The sequence below is a fragment of the Catharus ustulatus genome, chromosome 14 (assembly GCF_009819885.2).
Source record: "Catharus ustulatus isolate bCatUst1 chromosome 14, bCatUst1.pri.v2, whole genome shotgun sequence".
Lineage (NCBI taxonomy): Eukaryota > Metazoa > Chordata > Aves > Passeriformes > Turdidae > Catharus > Catharus ustulatus.
Window position 1 is genome coordinate 756,682 of NC_046234.1, and position 20,459 is coordinate 777,140.

Genomic DNA, 20,459 nt, shown 5'->3' on the forward strand with positions numbered 1-20,459 from the left:
GGGTTCCTGGCTTAAACTAATCAGATCCAGATTTCCCCGCAAGTTCCGGGGTTAAAGCACTGGCAGAAGGATCCGGGGGTCGGTCGGGATTCAGTGCCAGAAGGCAGCGGCAGGAGAAGGAGGATTCAGCGGAGTAGCAGTGACCGCTGTCACTGAACCCCTTCCCTGCTCTCCCCCCAGCTCCCGGGGGAGATGACCCCTCTCCTTGCCTCCCAGCCGCCCGCACTGATTTTTATTCCAACCTCAGCTGAACCTTGCTCCCAGTGGGGCTGGAGGTGAGAGGCTCCGGCTCCGGGAGCCTCTGCCGAGCTCTGAGCAGCGCTCGGGGCCAGGCGGGGCCACCGCCGGCCCGTCACCAGGGTCACCGGGATGGGGACAATCCCTCAGCAGGTTTATTCAATCATTATTCCATCATTATTCCATCATTATTCCATGCATTCCCTGCCGTGCAGATATGATCCCATTGCTGATTTGTCTGAGACCCCAGGCTGGCACAGAGCCCCTCCCGAGCGCGGTGCCCCGAGCAGTTCGGTGCCCAGGGTCCCTCTGTGACCCCGCCGTGGTGGCACAGAGCCAGGGGAAAACCGAGGCCTCAAACACGGGGAAAGGCAAAGGGAGAGCTGGAACTGCCAGGTGTGTGCATGGAGGGTGAGATCTCAAAGAAATGGAATTATGGAGAGTTTTTTTGCTGTGAACCGCGGCATCAGGGAATTCCTGGCTGCTCGGGGAGGAGCTGTGCTGCTTTTATGGGAAAGGCAGAAGGAAGCAGCTGGAAAGAAGGCCCTGAGCCTGGGACGAGCTGGTACTGGTAGCAGAAGGGACAGAACACAGCGGAGCCGCGTCCATGGATAGAAACGCTCCGGACAAGCCATGATAACCCAACACTCCCCGGGACAACGCGGGGAGGTCCCTCCAGCCGAGTTGTTGGAGCTTGGGGTGCCTAAATCCCTGCGGGATGCTGAGGCCAGCGGGAAAGCCCTGAGCTGGAGGAGCTCCTGCAGCATCTGCCCCGGGAGAGCCGCCGGCGGGGAGCGGGTGCCAGCCGGTGCCCAGGTTGCCAGGCTCTCATTTCCTCGCCACAAAGCCCATTGGGCGGGCAGCAGCCCGTGCTCGAGGCGCTCGGATCGGGTGGCCGCCGCTCGCATTGTGGGGTGGCTTCCCCGGCGCGGCCGTGTCCGTGTGTCCTGCGCCGCGGATCGGGTTACGGCCGCCCCACAAAGCCGCATCATGCATTATTCAGCTGTAGGTACGGGCTGAGGAGCGGGGCCCAGGCTGTAAATCAGCCCCGGGATGGGCAGGATGCGAGCAGGAGCTCGCCCGTAGGTACCTGGCTCCAGGAATGCTTTATTTAGCACCAGCCAAAGCCACGTTGCTAGTTCCCGTCACAGGCAAGAGACGTGGGGAGCTCTGTGGGTCAGACCGCGGGACGTGGCTCTGACCTCCCCGACCGCCGGCTGAACCCGAGGCTAAAATCCCATCGGTGCCACAAACCTCATCCCCGGCAGGATCCGGCTCCGGCAGGGAGCAGTCGCAGGGTTTTGGCCCTGGCTCTTTGTTCCGAGCATCATTCCCGGCTCCAGGCTGCCAGGGAACCCGGAGACGTTCAGTGAATGAGAAACGCCCGGGACAGAGAGAAAGGAAATATTCCTGCACTGTTCCCCGGCGGGGAAAAAAAAATAAATTCCCCCTGGGTTGAGTTTTTTGTAGGGGAACGTTGTTCTGCTGACACTTGGGTAGGTGGGAGGAATCTGTTCCGAGGCAATTTCAGCCAGGAAAGCAGCAGACAAATGGAAGTGAGCAGAGTTGGTGGCAGTGAAGCTGGGGTTTATTACAGTCACAGCTGAGTATTTCAGTTTGGTTCCACATCAACTCCATTCTAATTCATTCAACTCACTTTGCTTTTACAGTTTTCTCTCTCTTTATAAATAATCCAGTGAAAACACAAGTGTTACAGAGCAAGAAGACTGGAATATCCCATTCAGGCCAGCCCAGGCCTTTCTCCAAATATCATCTTTTCCAATAAACCCCAGCCTTAGCCTTGTCCATCAGAGCTCCAAAAAAAAAAAAAAAAGATCCTGCGCTACTCTGTGTGTCTCACCAATGCACCTGAAAATCAAATTCAAATGTCCCAAGTGGCAAAACCATAAACTCCACCAGAGTTCTGTGTCCAGTTCTGGGGTGTCCAACAGTGGAATAACATCTCATGAATTCCCAGTTTATGCCATCCAAATTCGGGGCTGGATCAGAGCATCTTTCCCATCCCTTTTTCCTCCATCTCCTGCTGCAATTGGGATGTGGAGCAGGATGAGGTGATGGGAACACCAGCAAGATTCCCAGCTTTGGCAGGTCTTAAATCTGGAATTGGTAGGTTTTAAATCTGGAATTGGTAGGTTTTAAATCTGGAATTGACAGATTTTAAACCTGGAATTGACAAATTCTAAATCTGGAATTGAAAGGTATTAAATCTGGAATTACTTTAAATTTGGAATGGACAGGTTTTAAATCCTGGGCAGACCTGGAATCCAGGGAGTTTCAGGATCAGCAAGCCCATGGAGAAATTCCCACTTTGGATACCTTGGGTGGTTCCCCAAGGACCAAACACCACCAGACCTCTGCCCTCCTCTCCCTACCTCTCCTGGCGAGGTTTGTGTCCCCATCCAGCCCCCTTTCCCAGGTTCCTGCTCCAGAACTGCCATTCCCACATGGATCTCTGCCATTCCTCAAGGATCTCTGCCATTCTCACAAGGATCTCTGCCATTCCCACATGGATCTATGCCATTCCCACACGGATCTCTGCCATTCCCATAGGATCTCTGCCATTCTCACAAGGATCTCTGCCATTCCCACATGAATCTCTGCCATTCCTACAAGGATCTCTACCATTCCCACAGAGTTCTCTGCCATTCCCATGTGGATCTCTCACTCCAGTTGTGCTCTGTACTTCCCTGGCCGAGCCTCACTGGCCATGCCTTTTATTTCTCAATGGACAAGCTTAACAGAGATGTCTTGGGTTTTTAAAAATAGTTAATATTTAAATATTAATTGAGCCATTAATTACATCTGAGCCCCAGAACAAAACAGCTGTGAATAATTAATGAGACGGCCTATGGTAAATGCCTCTAATAATTCACAAAGCGACCGAACCAGGTATTTTCAGAGCATTCAGAGGGAGGAGAAGCAGGGAAGGAAAGGCAGGAACATCGAGGGAAGGGTCTGGAATGCAAGATGGAGCATTATGGACTGTTGGATGCTATTCTCCCAAGGCTTTCCCAGCATCATTTGGGCACCCTGGTGCAGTGGAAGGATGGCAGGGAGCTGGGGCTGAGTGGTTTTGAGGGCCTTTCCAAGCCAGTCCATTCTGGGCTTCTCTGACTGTTCATCTCCTTAACATCCCTGTGCTGGAATGGGATTTATCTGAAAGCTGAGCCCTGGGGACACTGGTGTCACCCAAGAGCAGCCCTAGGAAGATAAATCTGTAAATCCATGCTTTACACGGCCTGGCAAAGGACTCATTCAGGATCATTATGTTCAAGAGATGCAATTCTTAATTTCAGGAGGTTTGAGCTTCAGGTGAGGCTGAGGATTTCAGCACTGCTCACAGAGGCGCAGGACAGATGGCTGAGCCTCCTGGAGCTGGGAACTTTCCTGCCCAAAATCCCATCCATCCCTGCCCTGTGGCAGTGGGAGCTATTCCCTGTGTCCTGTCCCTCCATCCCTTGTCTCTCCAGCTCTCCTGGAGCCGCCTCAGACCCTGAGCTCTCCCTGGATCCTTCTGCTGTCCAGGTGAGCACCCCCAGCGCTCCCAGCCTGGCTCCAGCCCTGCAGCAACTCTGTGGATTCCTCTGGATTTATTCCAGCAGCTCCAGGTCCATTTTATGCTGGGACCCTCAGCACAAACCTTGCTCTGGCACTGCCCATCTCACTCCCAGTCCAGAGAAAGCCAGTTTGGAACTGGAATTGGTTTTAGTCCCTGGTGCTCTGAAGGGATTCCCAGCTCTGCTCTCAGCAGAGGAGCCCAGGGTGACTTTCTCTGCGCGCATGGCAGCGGGCAGTGATCGTGTCCCAGCCCTAGAGCAGCCCCTCGGGGATGTCCCGATCCCATTTCCCAGCCCTGCTGGGGGATAACCCCGTCCCGGCTCCGTGCTGAGTGGCAAGCACTGAATGTGTGGGGCTGTGTCCCTGCCCAAAGGGGACACGCATCCCACTGCCATCGGCGGCCGGGGGTGAAAACGATCCCAGGTAGCATGTGCTGGGGAGCTGCGACCCTCGCGAGCATCCTAATGAGCGTGTAATCAGCAGCCATCAGGGCCAGGCTAATGAGGAGCTGCCACTCCCCCCACCACTGAAATGTGGCTTTGTGCCTCCTCCGAGGTGAAAAATTCACTTTCCTCTCTCAGTTTGACCTCCTCCAAATCCAGCGCGTGGAGCCTCTTCTGCCTCTGATATCCACAGCTCGGAGTTCTACAGAGCAACAGAAGGGATCAGAGTAATTATTATCAATGTCTCCTGCTCTGTCCATGCGGATGCAGCGCTTATAAATTAACCAAAAACACTCGCAAATCTGCATAACCAGTTCCCCGTGTTCCTAATGCTTTCAATTTATCCTAATAGATATTTAATGAATACTTTATAAAGCCTTAGATGGGGAGTTTTAAAATCAATGGTGCTATTTTATTGCTGTTTGTATTATCTTTATTTGGACGGTGGCTCAGCCCTGTGCTGCCCATCGACTCCAGGGCTGGATCAATGAAACCAGGTTTCAGTTTAAATACCTTGGGATGCACCAAGAAGGTGGATCTGGGGGTAGAGGGCTCCCTGACAGGTGAGCTCTGCCTGAATTCACACCCACGGCTAATCCAAGGTATTGTCCTGGCTCTGCTCTGCTCTTACTGCAGCTCCTGGGGTGACAACAACTCACCATCCTGGGAGCAGCCCCGCTCCCAGGGGCACCCAGCACATGTGGATCCCTCCTTCTGCGCAAGCTCTGCCCCATCAGGGGGCTTTATCCCCTTTCAAATCATGGATATTCCCCTGAACACCTCCGAAATCCTTGTGCACGTCTCCACAGGTTGTTGGCCACTCTGCCCAGAGCTGATGGATAAATATGGAGCTGAAAGTTTTTCCAGTACTGTCAGGCTTGTCCAGTTCCACATCCATTGTTCCACCTCTGGTTTTCTCCAGCTTTTGGAGTTCCAGTCACGCCCAGTTCTGTGTGGATATGGAATTCTTCCCAGCCTGGTGAAAAAACTTTCACAGGGATGGAGAGCTCCCAGACCAGAACAGCCCGAGGTCAGGATTGAGTGACCTGGCTGGGAGTCCCTTCAGGAAGTGATGGGAATGCTCAAGGCTTCCCCTGGGATCCTGGAGTTTCCCATCAGGTAGAGATTATCCTCTTTATCTTCTTTACCTTCTTTATCCTCTTTATCCTCTTTATCCTCTCTATCTTCTCCCCTCCTGCCCTGGTACCCGAGCCCTGCCACCCTCCCTCACTCTCCTGACACTCCATGCCTGGCCTGGCCAGGCTGCTCCCACATCACCTGGGAGCTTTCCAGCTTTAGGAAATCCCAAATCACATCACTCCTGAAGTCTCCCTTCTTGCTGTCCCTGCTCTCCCTCACCCCCTGCAGCTGCTCCTGCAGTCGATGCAGGCCCAGGGCACTCAGAGCAGTGGATCAGGGAGGGTCCAGCCCCTCACACACACCTTGAGGGGAGCCCTTGCTGTCCCCATCCTGACCTGGGCAGCTCCAGGTTTGTCCCCAAAGTCCCATCCCTCTGGAATCCTAGAAACTGGGAATTTGGGATTTTCTGTGCTGGCAGGCACTGACCCCCAGGAGAACTCTGTATTTGACCTGAGGGTTTTGGAGAAGGCTTCCAAAATTGGGTGATAGAACTGGGATTGTGGGTGTGGAGTGAATGGAAGTGTGTGATACCACAGGGTGGAAAACTCAGAGTTTAAGTTTTTAGAATATAGTAATAGAAAGCAAGACGGAGGTTTTAGGGTGGGGGTTTTGTCCTTCTTCTTCACCTTCTTCTTCCTGGGTTTAGGTGATTTTTTGTGTCTGGATAGAAAATTCAGCATTACAGGCCATCCGTGATTAGTCATTAGGTTAAAAGTAAAAATAATTTAGGTGTCATTTCTTAATTAGACAATTTACCCTTAAAAGTCCTTATAGAGAGAGATACGTCTCCATTTTTAGTTTGTTAGCTTGAAGTGCCTAGAACTCACTGTAACGGACAAGAATTAATAAACATCTGAGTCCCAACAAGAAATTCAATCTCAAACATTTAATCCTGACCCTGGCAAAAGAAGATAAGCCTGACACATTCCAAAGAGTTCTGCACCTCCTTGGGGGCACAGGAACTCCGAGGGCTGGAGCTCAGGTCCCCCAGCAGGGCTGGTTATCCCTTCCTGCTGTCTCTGTGCGTCCCTTTCCCTTCCAGGACTTGTTCTCCCTCCTGCAGGGACTCCCAGCACTTTGGGATTCACGGATCAGCCTCTCCCTGCCCTGCCCTGAGCTCTGAGCGCCCTCAGGGCACAGCCCAGGGCAGTCTGGGCAGTCTGCTGGTGGCTGATGTCCCCAGGGACGGGGGTGAAAGAGGGGACAATCTGGGGGTCATCCTGGAGGCTTCTTAACTCTTTCCCCCCCGGAAGAATTCTGCCTGTTAGAAAGGACCGCAAAGATTTATGCATGAAAGTCAAATTATCCATCCCACTCAGATATTCCCTCCTCCTGTCCCTGAAAATCAGGGAATCTCTCCTGGAGGGTTTGTCACACGTTCCCTGTCAGCCCCTGCCCTCTGCTCTGGCTGCAGAGGGATTTGACACCTCACTGTTCCTGTTTGGGTGGGAAGTTTGGGATCTGTCTGGTGTCCAACGCCAGGGACAGCAGAGTTGGGCTGCAATGACCCACCCTGGATGAGCCACGTGGCTGCTGCCCAGGAGAGCCAGGAAGCCGCGGCAGGTGTGAGGGCTGAGTCCATCTCAGGGGGTTTCTGCCGAGCTTTGGCTGCTTTTTCCCAGACCAAGCCAGAAGTGACCCCTGGGCTGCTCAGTGAGGGGAGGACAGGCCTTGAGCAGCAGCTCTGAGTGACCAGACCCAGGAGGGCACTGGGAGGGCCAGAGAGATGGGAAAAGGGGTCAGAAATTACCTGAGACATGGGGTGGCTTTGGTGCCATCCCTGTGAGAGCTCAACTTTGTCTGCCCTGCAAGGACCCAAGCTGCAGCTCGGAATAAGCCCCAGTTAGAGCCACTCCTGGACAGGGACACTGCTGGACATGAGGGACACTCTTGGACACCAGGGACACTCCTGGACCAGGACACTCCTGGGCAAGGACACTCCTGGACACAAGGGACACTGCTGGACAGGGACACTCCTGGACAGAGACGCCCTTGGACACGAGGGACACCCCAGGACACAGCCCAGCTTGTGGCAGCACCGGGGCTGTCCCACCCGGAGCGAAGCCGCTCTGGTTTCATCTTTTCCACCGTGCTCGGGTTTTTGGCAGCCCCGGCGCGGCCCCGCTCCCCCCGCGGGCCCCTCGGGGGCTCCTGCCGGGGTAATGGAAGCAGCACGCAGAGCATATGGCCAGGCAGGGCTCCCTGCTGCTGCACCAGCTGCGAGCTGGGTGCTGGGGGAGCGCGGGGTGCGGCCCCGGCTCCCTGTCTGGCTGCTCCCCCTGCCCCGCGCTCCCCACATGGCCCTGGCTGCTGGCTGGGTGCCGCTGCAGAGGGATCCGGGGTTCTACGGGGGGATCCGGATTCTACAGAGGGACCCGGGGCTCTGCAGGGGGATCCGGGATTCTGCATGGGGGTCTGAGGTTCGCCAGGGGGATGTAGGGGGGTTCCAGGAGGATCCAGGGTTCTACAGAGGGATCCCGGGTTCTACAGGGAGATCCAGGGCTCTACAGGGCGGTTCCAGGGCTCTGCAGGGAGATCCTGGGTTCTCCAGAGGGATCCAGGGCTCTGCAGGGCTGTGCAGGTCGATCCAGGTTCGTTTCTCCTCGCCCCGACTCCCCGGTACCGCTGTCGGTTCCCCGGTACCGCTGTTCCTCCCCCGGTACCGCTGTTCCTCCCCCGGTACCGCTGTTCCTCACCCGGTACCACTGTCGGTTCCCCGGTACCGCTGTTGTTCCCCGGTACCGCTGTCGCTCCCCCGGTACCGCTGTCGCTCCCCCCGCTGCCAACCCGGCTGCTCTGCCCCCTCCTCCTGCCCGGTCCCAGCTCTGCTGCGGGGTTTGGGGCCCCGGGGATGGGTTTTGGTGTGATGGGTTCCCTGTTCCCCGTCAGAGAACACTTTGTAAGTGAACAGACCCCCAGAACTGTCTGTGTCCCCCCAGAGCTGCTCCCTCCTCAGTCCCGGGGATCTCCGAGCCCTGAGGGTGCAGGAGCTGGGGGCACATGTGGGACATGTGGGTGGCCGTGGCGCTGCACTCCTGTCACCGAGGATGCAGGTGGGGCTGGGAATGCACCTCAGGTACCCCAGGGGATCCCTCGCACTGCCCACACACCTGGACGCATCTGGATTCTGGAGCGACCAGGTGAAGCATCACTATGCCCAGTTCCCCATCCCAGCCGAGGGCTCAGCTGGGCACTGCCCGTCCCTCCAGGCCCTCTGCCCGAGTTGAGCCAGCACGGGGGGAAGCCCCGAGTGTCCCACAGGGGCTACCCAGCCTGGCACAGCAGGTCCCCGCTCCCAGCTGCAGTCCCCGTGTCCCCTCGGGGATGCTCCTGCCTCGGGGAGGGGTTTGGGATTGACGTGGCCACCAAAGTCCCTTCCAGCCCTGCCCTCAAGGGCTGCACCAGAGAAGGGTCTGGTGAGAGCTGGGGTAGGAAGTGAGAGCTTTTCCCTGGATCCTCCAAAGAATGGGAATTGCAGTGCCCAGGACAGGGCACATCTCACCCCTCTCAGTGCCCTGGATGCAGATTTTCCCCCAGGGCCTCTCTCTGTCCTGCACTGGGTTCATGGCCAGTTTTGGATGGAGGGACTCCCCATTCCTCCTGATCCCACGGATACCCCTGGGAAGGCTCCAGCTCCCTGCTCCCCGCTGCTTCCCCCAGGAGAGGAGATTCTCTTTTCCCAGCTTTTCCCACAGCCTGGTGGAGCCACAGCCCCCTGGATGTGAGCTCCACATCACCCAGGAGCCACTCCTGAGCCACCTGGCTCCCACCACGGCTGGGATTCTCTCCAAGGTGCAAATATTCCCCTCTGAGTCTCCAGGATCACATCTCCCAGTTGAGGAGGTGACAAAGGGTCCAGCTCATCCTTGAAGATGGTCCCAGCACTTCTCCCTCTGGGGTGGGGACAATATCCCAGCCCCCCGTGCTGGTCCCCATGGAGGGAGGGGTTAGGGGGGATTTATTAGGAAAGGGGCTTCATTTGGGCCAATTATTCTCAAACTGAGGCGGAGGAAGCCGTCATCCTGGCGTTTCCTTTTCCCCCCCTCTTTTTCCATTTGTTGTGTATGTTTTTTTCATACTCTGGCAATGGCTGAATATCACACAAGTGCCCTGTCAAGAGATATATTCAATAAACACTTGACACCCAAGCTCAGGAATACATGGCCCGTGGCAAACATGAATTATTCAAATGGAAATCAAGATAATTTTGCTTCTAACTCAGAAAACCAAGACTCTCTCTTTCCTTCCTTATTTTTCCTCACTTTCTCTCCTCGTTTTCTTCCTGTTCTTTCTTTTCTCTTCATTTCCTGAACATTTCTTTCTTATTCTTTCCTTCACCTTCTTCCTCTTGCTGGAACCCCTCCCTGCATTCATTTCCAGGGAGCTCCTTTTTGAATGAGCCGAGGAGCAGCAGGAGCCTCCTTTGGAGGAGGAGATACTCTGCCTGTCTGTGCCCTGGAGCTGCTGGATCCCTTTGGAAGGGGCTGGGATGGTGGCACCAGGTGTCCTGGAGGTGCTGTGGCAGCGAGGTTTGGGATCACCCAACCAAAAGCTCATCCCTCAGCCCAACATGACTGCTTTGGGAGAAGCTGATGGCACAGCTGCGCTTTGGGATTTTGGGCCTCTCCTGCCTGTCTGGGCCTTCCCTTTGCCCAGGTCAGTGGTGGGATGAGCTGGGCTGGTGGCAGGAGGTGTTTGGGGTGCTGGGATTCCCCTCAAGGAGGACCTGGGTGGGGTCCTGAGAGCTGGGATTACCACGAGGTCGAGGTGACAATGGTGATGGGCAAGGCTGGAGGAAGGCAAGGGACCTCTCCTCCCTTCCTCTCCCTCTCTCATTTCGGTCTGGAACCATCAGCTCCAGGTGGACCAAAGGCTGCAGGAGGCAATTCCTGAGCCTGGAGCATGAGAAGAGCCAGAGATGAGTCCCAGGAAGGTTTTGGGGAGGGGCTGCCTCTGGCAGAGCCCAGCACAGGGGATGTTCTCCTCTTTCCTACCCCTCTTTGCAAGGCTTCTCTCCAGCTGCTCATGGATTTCTCTTCCACAGACCGATGGGATTTTTACCTCTGCACTGACTCAGGTGTGAACTCAGGTTCTTCACAAAACCAGAACTGAAAATTTTCCTCTGGGCTTTTGAGATGGAGCTTGGGGGCCTCCAGAAACAAGAGGAACTGCTCAGAAGAGCACGTCAAGCTTGGATGGGCACACACAAAGTGACACATGAGTCACAGCGCTGGTCACAGCGTCCTCAGGGCTTGTCCCTCCCAGTGTCACAGAGCTGGTCCCACCCAGCATCCTCAGGACTGGTGCCTCCAGGACTCCTCAGTGTTTCAGGACTCACAGGGGCTGCAAGATGGGTCAGAGGAAAAGCAATCCCACAGCAGTCCTTGATACCCCAATCCCACAGCAATCCATGATATCCCACTATTGTTCCATGGTGTCCCAATCCTACAACATTCCATGGTGTCCTGAGACCACAGCATTAAATGGGATTCCAATCCCTCAGCATTCCATGGTGTCCCAATCACACCATCCAATGGTGTCCCCATCCCACACCAACCCACGGGATTCCAATCCCAGCTCGTGGCAGTTCTTCAGAGCAGGCAGGACAGGGAGGACCCTTCCCAAGGTCCCTCCCAGCCGCTCATCCCTGGACATCTCCCTCTCCTCTGTTCCCTGGGCACACCCCTGGCTGGGAGGAGGCTCCGTGCAGCCCCGTCCCTCCGGGCTGTGCCATCCCTCCAGGCTGTGCCATCCCTCCGAGCTCTGCCATCCCTCCCAGGCTGTGCCATCCCTCCAGGCTGTGCCATCCCTCCCAGGCTGTGCCATCCCTCCAGGCTGTGCCATCCCTCCCAGGCTGTGCCATCCCTCCAGGCTGTGCCATCCCTCCCAGGCTGTGTCATCCCTCCGAGCTGTGCTATCCCTCCGGGCTGTGCCATCCCTCCGGGGCTGTGCCATCCCTCCGGGCTGCTGGCAGGGCTGGAGCTCCCCTCTGCCGTGAGCGGCCGTGGTTACCCGTGAGGTCGGGACTGGCTGTCAGCCAGCCCTAGCCCAGCACAGGGATCTAATGGCCCCGGCGCCAGGCACGGCAGCGCAATGTGGGTCAGCAGAGACGTCATATCTCGGAAAGGAGGAGGTGGAGGAGGCAGGGGGAAGCCATCATTTAAATTTGGAGAAGAGCTAACTGGAAATTTGGGCCATCAGGAGAGTAATGGGCCGAGAGGAAGAGCTGGGATATTAATAGGGCTGGTTTCTGTAAGAGCTGGAGCAGGCTCATGGACAACCAGAGGAAGTGTCCTGGCAGCAGCAGCTGGCACCCACTCGGATTTCCGTGTCAAATCTCCCCCTGCAGCCCAGGTCCCCAGCAGGCTTCTCATCCTGCTCCTCGCCTCCCTCCCATCCCCACTGCTCCTACCTCCCACCACAGATATCATCCCCCAAAAAATCCCAGAGAAACCCCAGTGGGCTCACAGGGGCCTTGGTGGAGCTTGGGGTGGGTCCCACTTGTCCCTCCCTCCCTGGTTGCTGGTGCTATCCGAGCCCAGCTCCTTCCACCACAGTTCCAAGGGGTTTCCATGCCAGACCAGGTGGGTGCAGCATCCCCACCCAATTTTTGGTTGTCTTTGTAGATGAAGACCATGGGCGGTCTCTCCCTGCTCACTGCCTGGGAGCCATTGGTGTTTCCATCCTTGGACAGGCTCAAACTCCACTGCAGGAGTTTTTCCACACAGGGAATTGGGATGGAGGCCTCCATGCATCCCTTCCAAACCGGAGAATCCATGCATGAGCTGGTTTGGAAGGGATCTCGTGGATCACTGACTTCCCGTCCCCAAATCTGGAGCTCCAAACCTCTTCAGAGGGCAAAGCCCCTCAGTGAATTCCCTCTTCCCTGTGTCTCCTGCAGGGCTGGGGGAGCTGCAGGATATGGATGAGGAGGGCAGGCAGCAAGGCAGGGGGTGTTCCCCTTGTTAAATATTTACCGTCCCAGGTGGGGGATGTGACATTTCCTTCCCTCCAGGAATTCCCATGGATTCCAGCGCTGCCCAGGGGGAGCAGGGGCTCTGTCCCAGCTCTGTGTGAGCAACAGGACCTTGTCCCCAGCTCATAGGGGCCATTCCCCGAGTGTGCCCATCATCACATGGAATCCCAAGATCCCTGTGGTTGGAAATTCCTCCAGCACCATCGAGTTCCAGGTATGCCCAGTCCCCAACTTGTCCCCAGCTTGGTGAGTGCCATGTCCAGGTGACACCTCCAGGGATGGGCACCCCAAACCTCCCTGGGCAGCCCTGCCAAGGCCTGGCCACATTTTCCATGGAGAAATTCCTGCTGCTGTCCAACGTGAACCTCCCCTGGCTCTGCTTGAAACACTGAAAATGGTAAAAACCGTGCAAGGCTGCAGGAGCTGGGACTATGAAATTTTTGCAGACACCTCTGCTGCTGGAACCCCTCTGTGCCCATCCCAGTCCTGTCCATCCACATCCCCCTCCCCATCCTCAGCCAAGGTCTGGCCCTGCCATGACTGAGGGACAATCCCTGCGAGCTGGGGCTGGCATCCAGCACCTTCAAGCCATGGAAACACCCTTGCCAAGAACCAAACCAGCTGAAAAGCTGAGGAAAACCCTCCCTGTGAGGCACCCACAGAGAAATTTGGGCCTCTTCTATAAACCAAACCCACAAACTGATTTTCCAGCAGGAAGTGCATGTTCCCAGGCTGAAAGGAGGTTGAAGGTAGCCTGGTTACACCATGGGAAGGGCTCAGGTAGTGCCTGGCTGCAGCTGCATCTGATACCCAGCGAGGGCTGAGGAGCAGCAGCCCCAGCTCCTTCCCTCGCTCAGGCAGCCCATCAAATATTTACCGGGCTGCCACAGGCAATTACATTAGAGGAGATAGTTAAACACCCCCTACCCCAGGGCACCCCCCTGCAATGTAAATCAAACAAATTGGACTCTTTTCACAATTGACACACACGATTTTACTTACTGTAAATAATTTAGCATTAAAAAAGTCGAGCTACGCTTTGCCCCATCTGGATTTTCTTTTCTCCCTCTCACTCTCTCTCCCGCTCTGTGGACTCTGGGTTCCTAATGCAGGAGATGGAGTGCAGGAATTCTGCTGCCTGGGTGAGCTGTTAGAAGATTCCCATTTCCTAATGGAAGAAACCACACTCAGGAAAGCTGTGAAGTTGCCCATTTAAAAGCAGCAGCGATGTTCCAGCTGACAAAGGCAGGGAAGGATCCCTCCCTCCGGAAGGACTTGAGTCCATTGCTGGTTGGCATCTCCTGGGGTCACAGCAATCTCCCAGAAAAGTTGGCTGAAGGGTTGCACTTTTTAATTAAAAGCCATCTTTCCCCATTAGGCTCAGTGGAATTTTAACGAGGATTTTTACAAGCTGGATCTATTGGCCAGCATGGATTGTCTTCCTCTTACACCTGCATTAAACACTGCTCTGCTGGCTGGGCAGGATCTCACCCTCACCAGGAGTTTTCCTGCCTTTTCCTCCAGGAACAGGCATTTTGAGGGTGAGATTTTTCAAACCACGCCTTGGCACCATGGCTGCAGGGGATCAGGAGCCGTGTGGCACTTGGGGACACACTCAGTGGAGGACTCAAGGATCCGAGAGGATTTTTCTCACCTCAACGAACCCACAGTTCTGTGATATCTGTTCCTAATTCCAACAGAGATTTTGGATTCTGTTGAGTCTTCCACCTGCTACCTGAGGTGTCACTCCAGCCTGAGGTCCTGTTGTCTACCCCACACCAAGTTTAATTCAGTGTGGGAGGAATGTTCTTCCCAATGCCACAGGGCTGTCTCAGGAGTGAGCCAGACTTTAGTTGAGTTTAAAAGCTCTTGGGCCTGGATTTTCCATTCCACTTCTGCACTCCAACCATCCCCAGTCCCAGTACACGGACCCTGGCAGGCAGCACCACTCACACATTTCCTGACAGAAGCAATTTCTGGCAGAAAATGTCAATTCCGAGGAGAATCTCCCAACGTCTTAATTCCGATGGATGGCTCCTCCCTGGGGTTCCCACAGATGGCTGTGGGATCCATGGGAAGGGATGGGATTTGGGATGAGATATGGGGTGGGATTTGGGATAAGATATGGGGTGGGATGGGATGGGACCAATGGGATGGGATCAATGGGATGGGATGGGATGGGATGGGATGGGATGGGATGGGATGGGATGGGATTTGGGATGTGCTCATTGGAGCTGGGATGATCTCAGCACAGCAGCTGCCAGAGGCTAGGATGGCTCCTGGAGTCAGGACTTGGGGCTGAAAATTCCAAATGCACCAGAAATTTGCTGGTTTTGGCTACTTCCACTTCCTCAGGCCCTGGACAGGAGCACAAGGAAAAGGGAGAGAAGGACCAAGTGGTTCTTGCTTTTTGTCCTGATCTCTCCATCACCCCACATGACATTTTCCAGGAGCAGCCCCAACAGCCAGGACAGGTGGGGAGCTGTCCCTAATGTCCCTCCCTCCACTTTGGGGTGACCCCCACGTGGCCCCCACTGCTGCAAACCTGTCTGTGTGAGGCTGGGATGGCTGAGTCGACCCTCCCCTGACGAGAAGGAAGTGGCAGTGGTCACCTGGGGACAGTGGCAGTGGTCACCTGGGGACAGTGGCATTCCAGCCAGCCCAGCTGTCTGCTCTGGATGCACAAAGCCCTGTCCCCTTGGCAGGATCCTCTCCTGGAGCCCTGGAAAGCCTCATCCCCTCTCCTCCGTGCTGGAGGTGCTGGGAGCTGTTAATCACTGCCGTGGGTCTAATTGGGAGCGAGAACACGCAGACCCCATTAAAGCCCACGAGGGTGCCAAGGGCTCTGCTCAGGCACAAATGAAGGAGCAATCAAACCCACTTAGGTAATAAAAACAGCTGGAGTCTGCAGGCGAGTGCCTGAGGCAGGGAGCACATGGCAGGCAGGGCTCCCTGCGCAGGCTGCAGCCTCTGTGATGGAAACTCGGGCACCAGGAGAGCCAGGGCTTGGGGTTACAGGCAGGGAAATGATGGGGTATCCTCAGAAAGCCCAGGATTGATTTTCCAGAGGGAATGAGGAGCTGGGCACTGGATAGAGGGGTCATGATTCCCACAACACCCTTGCCCTGTTGGATCATTTGCCACCCCATGGCACAGAACCACAGCACACGATGTGAGGAGACCCCTGGCTCTTCGTTTCTGCACAGGGATTTATCTCAGCCACTGAGCAGGTTGGGGTGCCAGCTCTTAGCCTGGAAGCTGGAATCACCCTGGAAGGAATTTGTTTTCCTTACACCATGAAGGTCTTTGTTCAGTGCTTTTGTTTGGGTTTGTTTTAATAGGGAGGATCCTGCCTTTCCCCTTTTTAATTCTGATTCCAGTGAAGCATTTCCTTGCTGGTGTGAAGGGGTGGGAGAGGTGGCTCTGGACTATTCCAGGTTAGGGAGGAAAGCTGGAACAGACGTGAAAAGGCTCCAAGGAGCATTGCAGAGCTGTTCCATCCCGCTCCACAAAGGCACTGGCAGTCCCCTGCATCCCTCTCCTTGGAAGTGCCGATATTCCAAGTTGCCCAGGGCTAAAGCAATGACAGAGGAAGTGCTTGAGATGTTTGTGATTATCACTGCCGTAGAAGCTCCTCCCTGTTTGGTGCTTCCACATCTTTGCACAAAGACAGGAGAGTTTTCCTTGTTTTTCCCAGGAAACTCATGGCTCAATCCAGAGATTTGATGTGGAGGGCACTGCCATCTTCCCCTCTGGGACCAGCCCACAGATCCGTGTTGGAGATGCTGGAGGATGAGCTCATCCATGGGATGGGGCTGGGAGGGTGTTTTGGATGTCCCTGCGGTGTCCCTGTGTTTCAGGATGCCCAGAGGTGTTTTTGGGGATCCTCCCTGAGTGTCCCTTGCTCAAAAAGTTCATTGTCAGGACAAAGTTCAGGGCAGGACGCTCAGGGTGCGACAGGAAAAGAGCAAAGGCTCGGTGGTTTGGGGAAGTCTGCTGGCACACACAGGAGTGGGAAGGAGGGAATGCTGTTTACTCCATCTGATCCAATTTTCCTCCGTGAGCAGCAGCAAAATGCAGCTTGGCACAGGTTTGCTTCCTTGGGGAGAGTGAAATCCAGGGCCAGGAGCTGAACTGCTCCGTCCAACCTTCCCATAGCTGCTGAAATTCAGAGAATGAGGAAAAGGGGGGTAGAGGGGCAGCCAAGAAGAGCCCAGCAAAAGGAGCTGAGACAAAAACTCCCAGAGCCAAGGGAGAATGAACAAACCATGGAGGGGAGAGATCCCACCACAGAGCACCTGGAAAGGACAATTCCCTTTCTAAGGAATTCTGAAAGTTTCGGTGGAGCCTTCCAGCCTCCCCTGTGCTCTGGCCATGCCCGGATCCTGCAGCTCTCCAGGAGTAGAGTGCAGAGCGTGACTCAGAGCTGTGCTGGCAGCAGAAGGGAAGGGCTCTGAGCTCTGCCTGCACTCGCCTCCGGGGAGTCGGAGCATCCTGGTGGGGTCTGGTGTCCCTGGCACGCGTGGGACCACCAGGGGTCAGGAAGGGCTCAGGGGACAGCAGGGACAGGGGCCCTCCCGGCAGCCCCTTGGTGCTGGGGCAGTTTGTTCCCCAGGAGGATTTCCCTGGTCAGGATGCAGCCTTGGGGACTCTTCCTCCCCCTCAGCACGGGGCTGGTTTTGGGGACTGCAGTGGTGACTGTGCCTGAGTCTGGGTATCACCACACACAGTGATTGTGCCTTTCATTCTCCTGTCACTGGGTCTCGTCCAGCCTGGGCAGGTCCAGCACCAAGGGAATGTCTGTGGAGGTTCCCTGGTGTCCCTGCCCATGGCAGGGGCTGGGCTGGGTGATCTTTGAGGGGCCTCCCAGCCCAGCCCATCCTATGATCTGGGGCATGGTTCAGCCTCTCAGGTAAGGTGGGGATCAGGTCATGGGGTCAGGGCAGGATTTTCCTTTCCCTGAGACACTTGCTGACCGTGTCTGTCCCAAGATAGCTGGGAGGATCCCCAGGAGAAGGGACGCAGAGGCTCAGGCTCTGGGCTGCTCTCACACTCCTCGTGCACCTTTGGAGAGCATCTGGGGAGCTGCAACTCCCCGCGCGCCCCTGATCCAGCAGCCCAACCAAACTGCAGTGATGGCAGGAGCTGGCCTTGGTGCCAGGCAGGGAGGGAGAGGAAACCACGGGCTGTGGGGAAATCCACAGGGATGGGTGAGTGCAGGGCAGCCCTGAGAGGGAGAGGGGAGCATGGAGAGGCTCACGGGACTCTGCAAGGGAGGATTTGGGGAACGAGCCAGGGAGGTTCACTGAAGCAGAGCAAAAAAAAATAAAAAGTTGGTCGAACTTTTCTCGATTCCTCTGTTTTTATGACTTTTGACCCAGGGCTCTTCCCTTCAAAGGGAGAAGGGGGACAGCTCCTCTTCAGCCCGGGGGTTCGGGTTGTTTTGCTCCCCAAATCCCCCCGGAGCCGTGGGCAGGGGGCGGCCGGGGCTGGACGGGAGGGATGCCCCCTGACCCCACCCGATCAGGGGTGACAGGGAGAGGGGTGACAGGGAGAGGGGTGGGACAGGGAGGGGGTGACAGGGAGGAGGTGACAGGGAGGAGGTGACAGGGAGGAGGTGACAGGGAGAGGAGCGCACCTGCGGGATGAGCAGAGCCGGGGAGAGGAGGAGATGAGGGGTTGAGCCCCGGCTTGGGGGGGCTCACCGACAGCTGGGGAGCTCTGTTTTTGGGGGGAGGGGGGTGGTTCCAACTCGAGCAAGAAGAGGCCGATTTGGGGAGGGGGTACCACCTGCAGCGGGGGGGGCTGAGCCCTGGTTTGAGGGGGGGTGAGCTCACTGCCCGGGGGCGGGCGGTGGGAGGGACATCCCCGGCCCCTCCCGGTGGGCGGCGGGCGGGGGGGCCGGGCTATAATGCCATTGATGCCGGGCGGCGGAGCCAGACAATACCGCGCCCCCGAGCCGGGTGCCCGGAGCGCCCTGCCCTGCCCTGCCCCGGCCGGCCCCGCTCCGCTCCGCTCCCACCATGATGTCCATGAACAGCAAGCAGGCGTTCAGCATGCACCCCATCCTGCACGAGCCCAAGTACCCGCACCTGCACAGCAGCTCCGAAGCCATCCGCAGAGCCTGCCTGCCCGCTCCCCAGGTGAGCCCCGGCTCGGCTTTGGGACGTTCCGACCCCGACTTACTCTGCTTTCCCTTTGGGTCCGGGTTTTGTTTGGGTTGGGGAGGTTCGTCCTTCCCTCCCTGCCTCCTCCGGGCCCCCGGGGAGCTGATCCCGGGGGAAGGGGGTGTGGGACAGCCGGGGGGCTGTTCCCAGGGGAAGGGGGTGTGGGACAGCCGGGGGGCTGTTCCCGGGGGAAGGGGGTGTGGGACAGCCGGGGGATGCGGGGTCGGTCCCGCTCGGGGATCTTCAGCCGAGCTCTGTGGGAGCGCTGGGGCTGCGGGACCCTCGACGGCTCCGGCCTCTGTCCCTGCCTCTGTTTTGGGGAGGTGGCCCCGGAGGGCAGAGTGGGTGCCCGATTGCGGGGAGAGCGCTCGGGGTCTGATGTTTTCCTTCGGGGAGCGCTCGGTTCGCGTTGTTACCTGTTCCCGGCAGTGCCGGCGGGGCAGAGTGGGATCTCCTCCGCTTCCCTTTAATCCTCTCCCGGTTTTTTCTCCGCTCCCGCTTTTCTCCCCGCCGTGCAGATCCAGGGGAACATCTTTGCGGGCTTTGACGAGACGCTGCTGCGGGGGGCCGAGGCTCTGGCCGCCGTGGATATCGTGTCGCAGAAAACGCATCCCTTCAAGCCGGACGCCACCTACCACACCATGAGCAGCGTGTCCTGCACTCCTACCTCGTCCTCCGTGCACCTGCACCACCCGTCCGTGCTGAGCACGCACCACCCGCACCACCACCACCACCAGGGCTCGCAGGGCTTGGACGGAGAGCTGCTGGAGCACCTGAACTCGGCGCTGCCGCTCGCGGGGGTGCCGGGCCCCGACGTGGGCTCCACGCCTTCGCACCCGCACTCGCACATGCCGCCCATCGGCCACATGGGCCACCACCACCCGCAGCCCATGAACGTGTCCCACCCCCACGGCCTCGCCTCCCACACCGTCATCTCCGGCCCCGAGACCGAGACGGACCCGCGGGAGCTCGAGTCCTTCGCCGAGCGCTTCAAGCAGCGCAGGATCAAGCTGGGGGTCACCCAGGCCGACGTGGGCTCGGCGCTGGCCAACCTGAAGATCCCGGGGGTGGGCTGCCTGAGCCAAAGCACCATCTGCAGGTTCGAGTCGCTCACCTTGTCCCACAATAACATGGTGGCCCTCAAGCCCATTCTGGAAGCGTGGCTGGAGGAGGCGGAGAGGGCTCAGAGGGAGAAGATGGCCAAGCCCGAGATCTACACGGGGGGGGACAAGAAGCGCAAGCGCACGTCCATCGCCGCCCCCGAGAAGCGCTCGCTCGAGGCCTATTTCGCCGTCCAGCCCCGGCCCTCGTCCGAGAAAATCGCCGCCATCGCCGAGAAGTTAGACTTGAAGAAGAACGTGGTGCGGGTCTGGTTTTGCAATCAGAGACAGAAGCAGAAAAGGATGAAATTTTCTGCCACCTACTGAGGAAGGGGCTGGGGAGGCCGCGGTGCCGGGGGGGTCTGCTGCCCTCCCGGCCCTTCCCAAACAGGGCTCGGGGTTCTCGGCTTTTTTTTCCTTTTTTTTTTTTGGGTTAAAAAAATTGGGTGAAAAAACAAACAGGGAAAAAAAAAAAAAAAAAGGAAAAAATAAACCTTAAAGTAAAGGGAAACGCGCCCAAAGCAAAGTGAACAGTTTGGTGCCTGCTCTTCACCCCGCTGTTCTGACTGGTACAGACTGCTTTTGTAGATAAAACTGGAGAAAATAGAAAAAAAAAAAAAGGAAAATAAAAAAAAGATGGAGAAAAAGGAAAAAGACAAAACGAAAAGGCCAAGGGGGAAGTTTGGGGGTGCCCGCAGTCGGGGCAGCAGCAGCAAGAGCTCGCTGCGTTTTTGTCACGGCCCCTCCTGGCTTGGGGACCGTGGCGCCGCTCGCTCCTCTGTGTCCCCTCCTCTTCTTTAAAAAAAAATTAACAAAA

General features: G+C 56.8%; 1 protein-coding gene across 1 annotated transcript; it reads left to right on the forward strand.

Moving 5' to 3' along the window:
* The first annotated feature begins 18,336 nt into the window (after positions 1–18,336).
* Positions 18,337–20,073, forward strand: LOC117002900 (brain-specific homeobox/POU domain protein 3). Its single transcript, XM_033072438.1, has 2 exons — positions 18,337–18,518; positions 19,061–20,073. The coding sequence occupies exons 1-2, from the start codon at positions 18,399–18,401 to the stop codon at positions 19,967–19,969; spliced, it is 1,029 nt and encodes a 342-aa protein (XP_032928329.1). The 5' UTR covers positions 18,337–18,398; the 3' UTR covers positions 19,970–20,073.
* Positions 20,074–20,459: the final 386 nt, after the last annotated feature.